Consider the following 16266-nt stretch of genomic DNA (forward strand, 5'->3'; position numbering starts at 1 on the left):
TTGTTTGAAAGTTCAATATAGGATGATTGTTTCCACTAGATAGCTCCCGACACAAAACCAAGTCCTAAATAGCAATTTATACAATATATTGGCATGGAATTAGTGGATATAACCTCTAAGGTATCAAGGAAACAACCTAGGATGTAAGAATTACTTACAAAGGAGGTGTTAGAACCGAAATCAAGAAGCTGTTGGGTGTTCACGGCCAACCCTTCGGTGTTCACGGCCGTAAGAGGTTTTCGGCCTCTGAAGATTCCCCAGAAATGAAGAACACTTGATTGAAGAAAAGATGAACTTTTGATGATCCACAACAAGATCTGAAGGTAAATTGGATGATCTTCGGTGGATAAATGAGAGAAAACCGGGTTTTCAGTTAAAGACTTTGAGAGAAAAGGGCTTGAGTTTTCGGCCAAAGGAGTAGAAGTGTGGATAAATGCAGTCAAACAAATATATATAGGGGATAGTTTGTGGTCCGAAGGAGGGTTCACGACCACAAACCGAGGCGAGTTCACGGCCCAAAGGAGGATCACAACCGCAAACCGAAGGACTTTTACGGCTGCGAAGGCTCGTTTGCGGCTGCGAGGGTTTGCGGTCCTCGGACATGTTCTTGGCTCCTGGTTCCTTATAATTTACTTTCGTTTCTAGCAACCCTTCTATTTAAAGGCTTTTAAACCAAATTTAGATTTTTAAATCTACTTTAAATAAGATAGATCAAAATGAGAAGTTTGACTTTTATTGGATAAGTTTGACTTCCATTGAATAAAATTGACGTTTATAGGAATTGAAATTTCGAGTTGTCACAAGAGCCCCTAGCTGGGGTCGAGCTATATTAAAAATGCATCAGAAAATTGGGTTTTTCAGATAATTGACCATTGGTTTGACCCTTATCCAAATATCCGTTTTTATGTCAGTTATTATGGTTTTTTTGACAGTTTAAAACTGTCATATGACAGTTTTCAGATAGATATCTTCAAATTGGTTTTGGTCTCATTTCTGGTACATACAAAAATATCATCAAACACTTTCTATTCTTGTCTCTCTGAATCTTATCCAGTTGAGGATTTGGAAGTATCACCAAAATACTTCGATTTGAAAGTGATAATCACGATTCTCAGATTTCCAAATACCATTAAACCCATTTTTTTAACATAGGAGATCCAGAGACGTGTGAAGAACAAGAGACATGAGAGAGAAAGAGGGAATGAAGACGTGTTTTAGAGAGAGAGGATTTTTTCAAAGTTGAATTATATATTATTAGTTAAATAAATTATTATGAATGATATATTTAATTTCGATTATAGACAAAATTATATTTTTGCAATTTAATAAAATGTTATACAATCCCCGCCCATATTTATTGTTTATAAAGAGGTTATGCTACTTTGCGCCTTTTCCATACACTCTTTTATATCTTGCGCTTTAGTCACCGTCTTCTTCGCCTGAACATAATGTCCACTTGATCCACCCACGTAATCGACCTTCCTTCGTCCGTCTCTTTTTAGATTGACCCCCCTTTGCCGCTGTACTCTCTGCTCTCTTTCCATTTCCCGCTTCTTTCTATACACCTACCAGCTGTCCACTTCGATTGCTTTGGAAGCCACCACTGTAAGCAATTGCACGGACCGCTGCAATACGTTTCACCGGTTCTGTTCCCTTGGATTCCACGGCGCTAGCCAAGAAAAGCATCACCTTTCAGGTTAGTAACGTCCGCCTTTTGTTTCTGTTTCTCCCTTGTAAATGTTTTCTTCTCTTCTTAAAATGTTCTTTTCATTGGTCTCACATTGGAATCTCTACCCCGTTTGTTCTCTATATCATGCCTCACCAGTCAGTTTTCGTCTATTTGCATACATCGATTGATTGGAATTGTCTTTATTTTATTTGGTAGTTAAAATGCACATTAGGTGTTTGATAAAATACATAAATGAATACATAAATGAAAATTTTATTTACGTCAGACCTAAAAAAGGCTAAAACCACCTATATGGATGCCTTGTTTCTTAGGTCCATAATATGGTTGAGACTCATCTTTTAACTCCGTGCAAACTTATAATTAAACATATGACCAAATTATAAGGTAATCTAGCAGCTCATATAGTTACGAACATTACAATAAAGATTACTCTTATGTCATTTTATATCTTTTTGCAAACTTTTTAGTTAGTTTTATCAAATGTTATTTTTTATCAGCTAGTTTTTTATTTAACAGTTAGCTTTTCAGCTAACATCTAGCTTTTTATTTAATAACTAGCTTTTCAACTAGTAAGCCAAACATAACATTAGCCTTCATAAAAATTAAAAATAATTTATCACTAAACGTTCATCACATTTAACAAAATTTTACATGTAGACAAATTTACCTACAAGTTAATGAGACAACACTAGTACAAAAATAACCTATGATAACGGTTTTTTTTAAAAGTTGTAACGGTTTTGGTTATTTGCATCACTAAAGGTCATTAATCAAATTTTAGTAATGTTTTAATCACATGTTAACTAATAGTTATCACACAATGTCACCAACACTTTAAAAACCGTCACCATTGCAAACTATTTTCACACATTTTGTCACTCTTTTACATAAAAAATATGACAAATACTAGCCAATAATCACTGCATCATGTTAATTGTAAGTACTCTATTATAACATTTTAAAAAAGCATGTCGCTATAAGTGTTTAATTATAAAAGTTTAGTTTGATATGTATGTCTAAAATTAATAATTATGAATATAAAAGAATAACAATATGTGACTGTAAGTATATTTTTATGACATATAAAAAAACATGTAGCTAAAAAAATTTTATAATTACGTTTTAATTTTTATATGTATCTAAAAGTAAAAGTTAGTATCAATAAAAGAAAAAAAAACATATAACTAGAAGTGTGTTACCGTAATAATGTTAAAAGTGAAACCAAAATTTGGAGATAGTTTAAATTTTTTGGTCTAAGTTTCAATTTCCCTCTTTATTAAAATTTCAACATTTTTTTTCCATAAAAGACTACAGCTAGTAAGCTTATTAAGACCACTATTGCATGTGACAAACAAGGTATTTGTAGTAAATTCAAACACTAAGGATAATATCATACCAAAACCTATACTATACACTTCCCTTTTATCGACAACCAACAAAATTGATAAATAAAACCATAGAGTGTTAATGTGATTTTTTTTAATGAAACAACTACCTCATTACTAGTGTCATACGTCAAAGACATACGACTCAAGAATATTTCTTTTTGGGATAATGACTTGAGAGGGTAACATACTTTTGCCTTTGGTCACATTTGGTCATTGAACTTTTTTTCGTGCTCTATTAACCCTTTAACTTGTTGAATTGTGCTAATGTTCCCCTTTCGATTGTTTTTTGCCGGTTTCAATGGATTTATTGATCCTACGTGTCAGTTTGATCCTACGTGTCATGTAGGGTTCTTGTTATTAAAGGAGGGGCGTTTGTTGTTCCTTTATTGTGTCCTAATACCCCGTTTCCCTAATACCCGATGGCTTCCTCCTACAGCTTCTCATCCTCCCTCAATCGATCAAGCAAGAAATCCACAGTGAATGATCCAGAAACTTGTGATTATGGGTTCCCTGCACGTATTCTAACATCAACAACACCAAAGAGTCCAGGGAGGCATTTCATGGTGTGCAATGAGGTAAGCAATTTCACTTGAATTTTCCCTCTTTTCTGATTCATTTATTTCAGATTTGAAATCTCCTTTTGAAATTTTTTTGTGGAAGGGTAAATGCAAATATTGGAAATGGTTGGATGTAGAGCTTGTACAGATGCCTCTAATGGAAGTTGTGGAGGGAATGAAAGCTGAATTAGTAGCCCTTACAGCTCTCCAAAGAATTAGTTTTGACTGGAATGGAATCACAAAGTAGCATACATATAACAATGAATACATATAATAAAGAAGTAAGTGAATGTGGTGGTTGAAATTAAATACGTTTTTGTTTGCATACACAAAAGTAGTTTCTAGATAACACAAAAGATTCCTGCATAGACAAAAGAAGGGTCACCATGTGCCCATACACCTACTTGATAGTACAAGAGAAAAGCATAATAAAAAAACTACTACTTTGTCTTTACATCACAACTGCCTTACAAAAGATATTCCTACCTACCCACTATATACCCACCAAATTAATCAATAACCGAAGGGTTATCTGCATTGCTCCCAACCCCAGGTATCTGCCTCCTTAATGCTTGTTTGGTGATCCGTTTAGAATATTTCCTCCTTCCACTTCTATTAACTGGGACCCTTCTTCTTGGCATGGGGACTGTAGGTGGTGGTGGAGGAGGTGGTTGGGCTATAGGTGGTGGTGGTGGAGGTGGTTAGACTACAGGTGGTGGTGGAGGAGGTTGTTGGGCTACAGGTGGTGGTGGTGGAGGTGGTTGGGCTGCAGGTGGTGGTGGTGGAGGTGGTTGGGCTGTAGGTGGTGGTCCTTCATTGCCCCTGGATAAACTTGGGTTTGCTCCACTGTCCTTGGATGAACTTGGTACTGCAAACAAAAATTAAAATGTCAATTATTTGTTCAAATGATGTAATGTTTTTAAAAATATTCACCTGATGTATTGCTTTGATGGTTAGATGGACACTTTTTTCTTGTTGTGACCTAGTTCCTTACAAATACCACACTTTATTAGGCTTCCCCTTCTTGAGACAGTTTGTCTACTTGGTCCAGTCAACTCTCGTTCAATTGCATCCCTCTTCCTTTTAACTGATGGCCTGCTAGGTAATCTTCTTCTTTTGGGAGGCAAAGGCTTGTGGTATGGAACATCTGGCCACATATCACTACTATTGAGAGGATTAATGCTATATTTGTAGCATTTTAGGTAAGTCTCAGTAGTGTATGATTGGGACACATATGTCTCTGCATCATGATTTAAGTAAGAGATTGCTACCACTCCATGTAAGCATGGTATCCTTGTAAGTTGCCATATTCTACAGGCACACTTCTTTGCAATTAGATCCACTCCATATGCAACATCAGTGAATCTAACCTCATACTTTTGATAACCACAAGGAGTAACTCCCCACAATCTGTTTAAAGCAAAAAATATAAATCAATAACACATATAATTAACATAAGCATATTAAGTAAAAAACTTACCTCTGTTTAACCTTCAAATCTTCTATACGCTTCCTAATAGTTGGACATATAAGCAAATCCCATTCCATTCCTTCAACTCTTTTAGTGTATATCCTTTCCATCACAAATAACCTAATCTCCTCCAGCATAGTGATTATAGGTCTCCTTCTAGCATGCCTAATAGCGGAATTGAAACTCTCACCGACCCCATTCTCCACTGCATCACAATCTCTTCCTTCTTAAAAGAATGCCTTAGACCAGGTAGTAGGATCTCTGCCTATAAGGTAATCATAAGCATGAGTATCAATAGATTTGATCTTCTCCATTACACCTCTGAACTTCTCCACAGTACTAGCCCTTACAGCCCTCCAAAACAACTTTATGTATTCTTGACCAGTAAACCTTTTATTAAAATTGGCCACAATGTGTCTAGCACATTGCCTATGTTCAGTTTCTGGACATCTTTCCTTAACTGCTTGTAATAACCCCTACAAATCACAACATCATTATAAGTGAAAAAGCATAAAAATGAAGCATAAAAAGGACATAGTACTAACCTTATGTCCATCAGAAAGAAGGGTAATGCCTGCACCAAGACCACTTCCATGTTTTTTTATTCTCAACACATACCACAGCCCATGCTAAAGGGTAGAGGTTGTTGTTTGTATCTCTCCCAACAGCTGAAAGAACTTCTCCTCTAACTATACCCTTTAAAAAGCAACCATCAAGCCCAATTACAGGTCTGCACCCTTCTAACCAACCATCCCTTACAACTTTGAAACACACATAAAACTTGGAAAACAAAGTTGTGGAATCTGGCATGATGTCTACATCTAACCTCACAGTAGACCCAGGATTTGACCTGATAATTTCCTCACCATATAACCACAATCTCCCATAATGTTTAATTAGACTTCCTTTAATCTCTTGTAATGCAAATTTCTTTGCATTTCTGCATTTCCCCACACTCACATTTATGTTGAATGTCATTGACACTTTAGCATTCATCTTCCTTGCACTCATTTTTGGGTTCTCTATAATTTGACTCATAAAATGTTTCCCTATCCATCTATAAGTTACGATTGACCTAAACTTAAACACCCTACAACAATTATGTTCATTCACTAGAGATTTGATCTGAAAAGTCTTTCTTTACTCATCTAGGAGGCCCATAGTCTGAAAGGGCAAGATGGTGACTTATTCTTTTTGCAACATTTCACTAACAATCTATCAGAGTCATTTTTTTCAAACCATAGATCATACCCACTAGCAACTGCATAATTGCTTAACATATGTTTAAGCTCAGTAGGGTTAGAAAATCGCATACCTGTAATTGGTTTCATCTGATCCCATGGTTCTCTCTCATCATACACAGGGTACTGGGGTGGCACGTATTCATCATCTTAATCTTCACTCTTTGTAGGTTCACAAAGGATGTTTAAAAATCTATCATGTGCAGTTTTGTTTGCTGGAAATGGATAGGTAGCATCATCTTCTTCATGATCAACAAAACATGAATCTTGTATAACTGAATCCTCATCTTCATCTAAGTCTTCATTTTCACTTTCACTTTCCTCAGCCTCAATCCAGTCGAAGATAGGTTTATTATGGTGATCCACATATACATTCATTCTCTTATCATTAGCATACGCCAAATCCAAAAATTCCTTATAATCACCCTCGTTCACCAGTGTATGAATTCCAAGACTTAAAGACTCTTGTGGAAGGCAGAAATAGATGTCTTTGCTTCTCGATTTGGTGAGCTTGTGAAGGAATTCCATGAATTGCTCATACCCAAACCCACTGAAGTCAACATCTCGCACTGATGCTCTGTCGGGATCAAAGTAAACTAAGGGATTGGGTGCAAACTGACCATTGTAGTGGAAATCCACTACAATGAAGTTCTGATCAGTAGGATTTGGAGATGATGCCATTCTACAAAACGATTGAAGGAGACGAATGATCGATAGAGAATTTTGTGCCCTAGTCGAGTTTAAGGACCAAATGAGACTTCGGGGTGAGGTTTAACGAGAAGGAGACGAAAAATCGGGGCCTACATGCCACCTCTTTCGCCACGTAAGATAAAAAGTACACGTAGGATCGATAAACCCTTTAAAACCGGCTAAACCCAGTCATAAGGGGAACATTAGTACAATTCAACAAGTTAAATGGTTAATAAAACACGAAATAAAGTTCGGTGACCAAATGTTATCAAAGTCAAAAGTATGTTACCCTCTCTCAAGTCATTATCCCTTTCTTTTTTTCTTAGTTTGCTCCACCTTTATGTCTTCCCCAGCCAAACAAGATTTCATTCCATAAGATATTATAAATAAAACTTTTATTTAGCACACAGAATTTAAAAAAAAAAATAATAATAATAAATAAGAACTTGATTTATATCTTCAGACTTTAATTGTTGCACATCTGCTCGTCATTAGTTCGCCGACCCTATTATCCAGATCGTTTTCTTGAAACAAACTTCTTCAATAAACTATTCGTATTACAAATTGCTGCTAACACTCTTCCAAATACGGAGTGATTATCGTTTGCTTTGGTCTCTAATTTTTTGAGGGTAGAGTGATTACAAATACAGGTATGCAATGTTTTTCAGTATTCTAAGTATCATTTCAGTTTCATGTCTTTTGCTTGTGTTGTTATGGTTCGGAGTTTGAAAAAAAAAAGATGATCATGATTGATATCAATATATTGTTAAATTTCCCTACGATTTGTTTGTTTAATTCTCTACTTAAAAATCGGATTTCACTTATCAATTAAAATGTTAGAATATGACCTTTTTCTGGCATGCACGCTAGTTGTTCGACAAAATGCCTGAACCAATTTTTTTTTTTTTTTTTTTTCAAAATGAAAGCACACTTAGCCTGTAGAGTCTATGACTAACTGAAAGTATTATGTTTTGTAGGTTGACAATGATCGTTTTACCCAAAATCTATACTAGGAATACACGAATAGATCCTTCAATGTTAAGAACATTTAGACATTATCATTTCAACACAGATCAAACCCATAAAATCCCAAACCCGTTTCCTTCAACTCAAGGCATTGGTCGAAACATTGTAGCTGTTTTCTGGGACTTGGACAACAAGCCTCCAAAATCAGTATCCCCATTCGATGCTGCCATTAGGCTAAAAAAGGCAGCTGAATCATTAGGAATTGTTCGATACAAGATAGCTTATGCTAATCAAAGATCTTTCGATTACATCCCCCCTAAAGTTAAACTACATAGAAAAGATAGAAAAACATTAAATCAACTAGAAAACAAAGGCATTACAAAACCTATCGATCCATACATATGTCGTGTTTGTGGGAGAAAGTTTTACACTAACGAAAAACTTATAAACCATTTTAAACAAATCCACGAACGCGAACATGCAAAACGTGTGAGTCAAATCGAATCAAGTAAAGGAAGTCAAAGGGTCAAACTAGTGGGAAAGTATTCGATGAAAATGGAAAAGTATAGTAACGCTGCAAGAGATATTTTGACTCCAAAAGTTGGGTATGGATTGGGAGACGAGTTAAAGCGTGCGGGGTATTGGGTTAGAACTGTTTCGAATAAACCACAGGCTGCTGACGTGGCGTTGAGGGATCACATGGTGGATATGATGGATAGGAGACAGATGGAGTGTTTGGTGCTTGTGTCAGATGATTCAGACTTTGTGGAGGTTTTGAAGGAGGCGAGATTGAGATGTTTGAAAACGGTGGTTGTTGGTGATTGTAAAGGTGGGGTTCTTAAGAGGGTTTCTGATGCGTGTTTTTCGTGGGAGGAGATAATTATGGGAAAGGCTAAGAAGGAAGGGGTTTCGGTTGTGGGGAAGTGGAAAGATGGTGATATTTTGAAAAGGTTGGAGTGGAGATATAATCATGAAAGAGAGAGGAAATTGTATGATTCGGATGGGAGTGATTTAGTTGGTGAGGAAGATGTTGGAGATAGAGTGGATGAAAGTCGTGCTTGGTGGAAGCTTGAGTCGGATTCGGATGTTGCATCTTTGTGATTTTAGGCATGAGTGTGTGATCGGTGAAATTAGTCATTAAAACTTGATAGGTTGCTTTTTAAAGGGTTAAATGCAAGAAATAATCGTGTATTTTTGTTTATTTGTTTATTATAGCAACTTACTTTCGTTTTTCTCTATTATAGCATTGTACTTAAATTTTTTTAATAGGAAATTGTAATTGTGTGATTATTTTGGATTGGTGGTCAATTGTCTATGATCTTAGAGATGTAATATTATCTTTTACTTGTTTTGTATCTTGTGTGAATACTTTGATATATGTAATAAATGTTTGAATTTAAACTTTAAATTAGACAAAATTACAAAAATGGTCCCTGTGGTTTATCAAAAGTCACAAAGTCAGTCTCTGCTAAATTTTTTTTTTGATGCAAATGGTCCTTGTGGTTTGCAAAACTTACACAGATGGCCCTTTTTACTAACTCTGTTAGTATTCAGCCGTTAGAGTAAGGGCATTTTCGTCTTTTTATGTATAAATGAACTAAATTCGTGATAATAAGTAGAACACTATTAAATGGCCAAAGCCTTAACCAATTCGGCTGCATGTATATTTGGTTTATACATACAAATACTAATTTATATAATAAGTAGAAGGTTAAAACATAAGAATAAATAAATTACAAAACACATTTTTTACGTATATTTTTTTAATAAAACAAAATATATTTCCGTATTATAAAAAAATTACAAACAATTTTTTTGCATTTTTATGTATTTATTTTACATAAAAATGTATTTTTTGTCTTTAAAAAATACGGTTTCGTAATTTTATTTTTGTAATATATATATATATATATATATATATATATATATATATATATATATATATATATATATGTCTTTAAAAATACGTTTTCGTATTTAAAAACATATTTCGTAAAATATATTTTTTTATATATTTGAAAAATACGTTTTGGTATAACAAATACGTTTTCGTAAAATATATTTTTTATGTCTTTGAAATAATAATAAATAACACTACTCATGACATAAAAAAATGTATAAATTCTTTTGGATCGATAGTTCTAAAACCGGTGTTAATTATTATTATTATTTTACGAAATACATTTTTTTTATCCTTCGTAAAATATTTTTTTATATCTTTAAAATATACGTTTTCGTACAACACTACTCATGACATAAAAAAATGTATAAATTCTTTTGGATCGATAGCTTTAAAACCGGTGTTAATTAATATTATTATTTCAAACACATAAAAAAATGTATTTATTATACAAAGACATGTTTTTTAAAGACATAAAAAAATATTTTATGAAAACGTATTTTTTAAAGATATACAAAATATATATATTTTACGAAAACGTATTTTTTTATACAAAATCGTATTTTTTAAAGATAAAAAATATATTTTTATGTAAAATAAATACATAAAAATGCATACAAATTGTTTGTAATTTTTTTTATAATACGAAAATACATTTTCTTCTATTTAAAAAAAATACGTAAAAAAATGTGTTTTGTAATTTATTTATTGCTTATGTTTTAACATTCTACTTATTATATAAATTAGTAATTGGAATGTATAAACCAAATATACATACAACCCAACTGGTTAAGGCTTTGGTCATTTAATAGATGGAGGTCTCAGGTTCGATCTCTCCTCCCATCCTTAAGTCATATAATTATTTTTTTTCAAACAAATTTCAAAAATGATCTATGTGGTTTACCATATATCACAAATTTAGTCCCTTTATACTTGAAAAAACGAAAATGCCCTTACCTTAACGGCTGAACACTAACGGTGTTAGTAAAAAGGGTCATCTGTGAAAGTCTTGCAAACCACAAGGACCATTTGCTTAAAAAAAATTTAACAAAGACCGACTTTGTGACTTTTGGTAAACCACAAGGACCATTTTTGTAATTTTGTCTTTAAATTATTAATGAAATTGTGATCTAAGATTATGTACTCTTTATACCATAAAATGTTAATTATTTATTATTAAAAATTTAATTCTGACAAATTTCCTGAATGGTCCCTATAATTTCAAAAACTTGCACCTTAAAAGTAGTGTTGTCGATGATACACCATGATCCTCGTGGTTTCAAAATGAAGCACGATCCATCCTTATATATCACTTGATTAAAAAAAAATTAATTCAGACAGACCGGTTTGGATCTCATGAGAACTCAAAAAATAGTGAAGACTGCGAGAACAAATCTCGATCACCCATGTCGTCAAGGACACAAACATCAAACACAATCTTTGGTCGTGATGTAATTGCATGCTACTATCGTCCTTGGAACGTAATATAAACTCCAGAATACGATCATATGTTACAACTTACACACGTCCATATATCATTACTTGGTGCGTTTTTCTTTCATTTTTTTTAATGTAGTTAAACTCGAAATTACCTTTTATTATTATTTTTTATGATTTTTATGTTTATTTTTTTATTATTGTTGTGTTTTTTTTCGTTTTTGAATGATATTTTTATTATATTTTCATTATTAGTATATTTAATGATTTTAGTAAATCTTTAAAGTTTTTAAAGATTTTTTTTTTTATTTTATTTTTTGAAGTATTAGTCGGTTCAAATTTTGAAGTTCGACAATAATAAACCTTTTGATTCTTAAGAGAACGAGAATCATTATATTCTTGGATCATATTATTTTATTATTTTATGTCATAATATTTTTTTGGATCATATCATTTTGAATCATTAATGATTTTTTATCATAATATATTTAATTAAATTAATATGTTGTTCATAACAAATTTTGAATCATTACATTTTTGAATCATTTAACTTTAATGCATAAAAATATGATTCATAATCATAATAAATTGAGCATTATAAACATGTTGAATTACAATCATATTTCAAAATAATGTGTGATAGTTAAACAACCATATTCTTTTTTAAAATTTCATGCCAAAAGTTCAAAATATTTGATATATACCAAACATTTAAAACCATTTTTATTAGTAGAATGAAATTTTCATGTCTTGTTTTTCTAATAAAAACTTAAATTCATTAAAAGAAAAATGTGGTACCCTTAAAAATGATACTTCATTAAAAAAACTCGTTGTAATTTATATGAATTCAAAATGCTATAAACTTAAATTTCATGGTGGATCTAGTTATAACCGTTTGTTTTGATGATTTACATTATATAACTCTAACTCCACATGTAAACAGAAAACCACTGATTGACTTGAAATTTTATATGTCAGATATGTAATTTGCATTGCTATACGTTTCTATCACAATACTCTTGTAATACTCTTCAAATTTTTATCACTCTGATAATGATATATCTGCTTAATATGCTTATTGAAAAAACTACGATGGTTCTAATATAATTTAGAAGGTACATCGAACTACCAATAACTCTTGCATATTCTACTTGTGTAACTCCTTCACCTCTGTATTTACTTATGTGATGATTTATATCAACTGGTGTTTTAGCTACATTAGAATCACTAAAGCTTAACTTCAAAAAAAACTTTTTCCTCATAATAAGTTTGACTTAATGTAAGTCCATTTGGGGTCCTTCTGATCTTATGGGGGACCCTACCATCCAAATAGACAAATTCGAATGGAAATGCCCATATACTTAATTTCGAATACATTATATATCCATAAAGAAAACAAGATCATATTGGACAATTCTAGCGATCTAAAGCATGCCTAGTAAAATCCCATAAATTTTGGTGTAACACCCATGTTTCCAGTATGTTTTTTGATTAATTAAGTTTGAAATTTTTATGTTTTTAGGATTTTCTATAGGTAGTGTTGCGACTACTTGAGGGGCGTGACGCGATAAAGTAGCAAGGCTACCCTTAATGAAGATCGCAGACCTATAAGACAGATAGGCCAAACCCTAAAGGCCTTGGGATTTGGGCCTATTTAAGGACATAATTTCATAGGTTTTGTCATTTTCACCCTCGAACTCCAGAAAATATTTTCTAACCCAAACCCTAGCCTCTTTTGGTGCTTTATGTTCTTATTGCTTCCTTTCTGTCATTTTGAAGAAGAAGAGTACATTTTAGTGTTGAAGGAAGCAAGCTACTGAAGTTTTCTACCTTTTTTTTGCCTCTCATAGCTTTGTAAATCTCCAAAATCCAATGTTAATGGTTTTTACATGCTAGGTCTAGGTTATTGGTGGTTTATAGTATTTTTGGTCCCATAATCTTAGTGATATTAGAATTTAAGGAAATCCAGAGCTTAATGATGATACTTAGATGCTTCTAGAACTTTGATGTTGGATAAAAAAAAAGGTGTTTATGTGCTTTCTTTGAGCCATGCACTTGGATTTGGCACTTTTATTGAGTTTTTGGACTTAGGGTTTTGGTTTGTGAGTGATTAAGCCTTGGTTATGGATAAAATTGGAAACTTTATCCAATAATTCCTTTATAAGGTTCAGATCTGGAAAATTAGACCTCTATACTAAAGGGATTAAGTCCTTAAGGAGAAGCATGTTCAGACAACTTGCACGACACGACTGGTTTGTGGCTCGTGACACGACCAGTTTAGGGTTCTCGGCACGATCTTTTTGTAGATTCGTAGGGGTTTTAGTACATCAATACGCATTAGATAAGCACAACAAAATAAGAAGACAAGCCATATGTGCACATGCACCCTAGGATCTAAGTTTTACTATAACAACCTACTTTGAAATTAAACTAAAGAAAGGTAAGAACACTAACCTCTTGATATTTTGATTAAGACCATTTGATTAACAATCTCTCAAAGTGTAACATCCCAAATTTATGACCAAAAAATTGATTTTTTATAATTACATAATTATAAAAACTAGTAGTCATAATCAAAACCAATATCTCAATAACAAATATATGAATAACGAAAACATGCCATAAGAAAACAACATCAGAGTACAACTCCAAAAGATCTCATGTGTGGAACATCATAGTGTGATGCGATGCGATCATGCCGGCTCCTTTCCTTTCGAAGTAGAAGTACCTGAAACTAAAACTCAAAACCGTAAGCACGAAGCTTAGTGAGTTCCCCCATCATAACACATACCATACAATAAACATACTGCCTAGCATATCCGGGTGCTGGCCTACCCCTTCGGTCTCTTTCAATCGGATACTACCGAGCATATATGGGTGCCGGCCTACCCATTCGGTCTCTTTCAACCGGATACCGCCTAGAATATCTGGGTGCTGGCCAACCCCTTCGGTATCTTTCAACTGGTTACTGCTTAACATATATGGGTGTTGGCCTACCCTTTCGGTCTCTTTCAACCAATTACGATGTCTATATCACCCCTACCACTACCACATAATATCCTAGCATATAAGTACATAAATCACATACTGCCTAGCATATCTGGGTGTTGGCCTACCCATTCGATCTCTTTCGATCGGTTATGGGGTTTACTTCATCTCTACCACTACCACGTAATAACATATCAAACAAGCACATAAATCTCAATAGATAATGGCATACCAGACAATTATCATAAACACAATCATCTCTACTATAATCAACTACTAGTGGACTGACATAGATGCCTTCGACACACCTATACCAGGATGGTAACTCACCTCGAAACTGGAAGTATCCGAACAGTCCCCGGCTCAGAATATCAACCCAACTCAATCCTATACACATAAAAGATTTCCTTAAGTACCTCTTTCATACTCATAACCCCTTAAGGGTCAACTTTGGTCCAAGTCAAAGTCAAAGTCAACGCTCTGAGTTGACTCAACTCGTCGAGTTTGCCCTTTAACTCGCCGAGTTCCCATGAATCACAGAATCGTGAAATCGCGATCCAACTCGTCGATTTTTCCTCCAACTCTTCGGGTTCTTCCTTTTCAGCAGGATCGGGACTCCTCAATACAACTCGTCGAGTCCTTCCGTGAACTCGTCAAGTTCTACAGTCTGCTAACTCTTCTTAATGCATTAAGCTATTATTCTTCAGATCTACACCCTATACTCCAGATTTGGACTGGAAATGCTCCTAGAAGGGTAAAGTTTCCAACTTTACCCATTAACACCTTTCCTAAAGGGATTAAGCTCAAAACCTAACCCAGAAAGGCCAAAGTCTTAATCCAAACACCACCAAAACTACAAAAGAGACCATGAGGTCATAGATTTGGACTCTAGGGACAAAAGGATCATGTAAAGTCCCAACTTTCTCCACATGAATGGCCATTAGAAGCTCCAAAAGGCCAAAATGATGGTCTAAAGGTTGCATGGGACCTCTATGGCTATAAAGTTGGCACCTTTATGCTATGAAAACCCTTCAAGACCCTAGATCTGAAGTGTTAACCCATTTGGGACATTGATATCCCAAGGACCATAATATTTGGACAAAACCAACCAAAATAGCCCTAAAAGAAGATCTTAACAACTAAAAGTCAAGGTTCAAGCTTTATACCAGAAAGGTGTCATGGATGAGGCAAGGATTCTGCATCTATAAGCTCTTTCTTGTGTCTTCAAGTTTTTCCTTCTTCCAATGGCTTCAACACACTAAAAACACCTAAAATGGATCACAATCACTCAAAGTAGCTTTAGGTTTTTGCGATTTAGGGCTAGGACAGTGGAAGCTGGAAATGAGGCCAAAGCCTTGGGGTTAAGGTGTTTAGATATGGTGCAAAACCCTGGAATTAGGGTTTCATTTTACCTGGACAACTCGTAGAGTTGAGACCTCCTAACTCATCAAGTTGGTTACCAAAATGTGTGGTCCAAAACATCTCTACTCGACGAGTTTGGGGCCTCAAAATCGTCGAGTTGCTATATGACAATGAATAATTATAAGTTAAATACATATAAGGAACCAAACATTACAATTCACCCCCACTTGTCTCAGACTTCGTCCTCGGAGTCTGCTGTCTCAAATAATTCCGGATAATTCTCTCTCATCTCCTCCTCTAGCTCCCAAGTCCAGTCTGACCCCATGCGGTGTCGCCACTACACCTTTACTAACTGTACAATCTTTTTCCTCAAGGTTTTTGTCTTCTAATCCAGAATCACTACTGGCCTCTCAACGTAGTTTAGGCATTCGTCGACCTGAATATCCTCTAAAGGCACAACTGAGGAGTGATCCACTAAGCACTTCCACAGCTCGGAGACATGAAAAGTATTGTGCATCTGACTAAGCTCGGCTGGAAGATTAAGACGATAAGCTATGCGGCCCACCCGAGCCAAAA

The 16266-nt window shown here is 34.3% G+C and overlaps 2 protein-coding genes and 1 long non-coding RNA gene across 3 annotated transcripts; 2 read left to right on the forward strand and 1 right to left on the reverse strand.

Annotated features, from left to right (window-relative positions):
- Positions 1-1311: 1311 nt before the first annotated feature.
- Positions 1312-3944, forward strand: LOC145058474 (uncharacterized). The gene is made up of 3 exons (XR_013686403.1): positions 1312-1696; positions 3515-3653; positions 3739-3944. It is a non-coding gene; the product is annotated as an uncharacterized LOC145058474 (long non-coding RNA).
- Positions 3945-4588: 644 nt separating this feature from the next.
- Positions 4589-6117, reverse strand: LOC145060123 (uncharacterized). Its single transcript, XM_079007846.1, has 4 exons — positions 5725-6117; positions 5426-5582; positions 5116-5311; positions 4589-5045 (listed from the first exon to the last, which is right to left on the reverse strand). Exons 1-4 carry the CDS (start codon positions 6115-6117, stop codon positions 4589-4591), a joined length of 1203 nt encoding a protein of 400 aa, XP_078863972.1.
- Positions 6118-7261: 1144 nt separating this feature from the next.
- LOC145056756 (zinc finger (C2H2 type) family protein) lies at positions 7262-9358 on the forward strand. The gene is made up of 2 exons (XM_079004474.1): positions 7262-7687; positions 8015-9358. Exon 2 carries the CDS (start codon positions 8022-8024, stop codon positions 9102-9104), a length of 1083 nt encoding a protein of 360 aa, XP_078860600.1. The 5' UTR covers positions 7262-7687; positions 8015-8021; the 3' UTR covers positions 9105-9358.
- The last annotated feature ends 6908 nt before the right edge of the window (positions 9359-16266 follow it).

The sequence above is a fragment of the Lactuca serriola genome, chromosome 6 (genome assembly GCF_051521515.1).
Source record: "Lactuca serriola cultivar US96UC23 chromosome 6, Lser_US96UC23_V15, whole genome shotgun sequence".
NCBI lineage: Eukaryota > Viridiplantae > Streptophyta > Magnoliopsida > Asterales > Asteraceae > Lactuca > Lactuca serriola.

Excerpts from the sequence above, each read along its gene's own strand:
- LOC145060123 (XM_079007846.1), bottom strand. The coding sequence starts at position 6,117 with ATGAGTGCAAGGAAGATGAATGCTAAAGTGTCAATGACATTCAACATA. Across the intron at positions 5,583-5,724 it reads ACCCTTTAGCATGGGCTGTG|GGGTTATTACAAGCAGTTAA; the intron begins GTATGTGTTGAG and ends TGTGATTTGTAG. Across the intron at positions 5,046-5,115 it reads GATTTGAAGGTTAAACAGAG|ATTGTGGGGAGTTACTCCTT; the intron begins GTAAGTTTTTTA and ends TGCTTTAAACAG.
- LOC145056756 (XM_079004474.1), top strand. The coding sequence starts at position 8,022 with ATGATCGTTTTACCCAAAATCTATACTAGGAATACACGAATAGATCCT.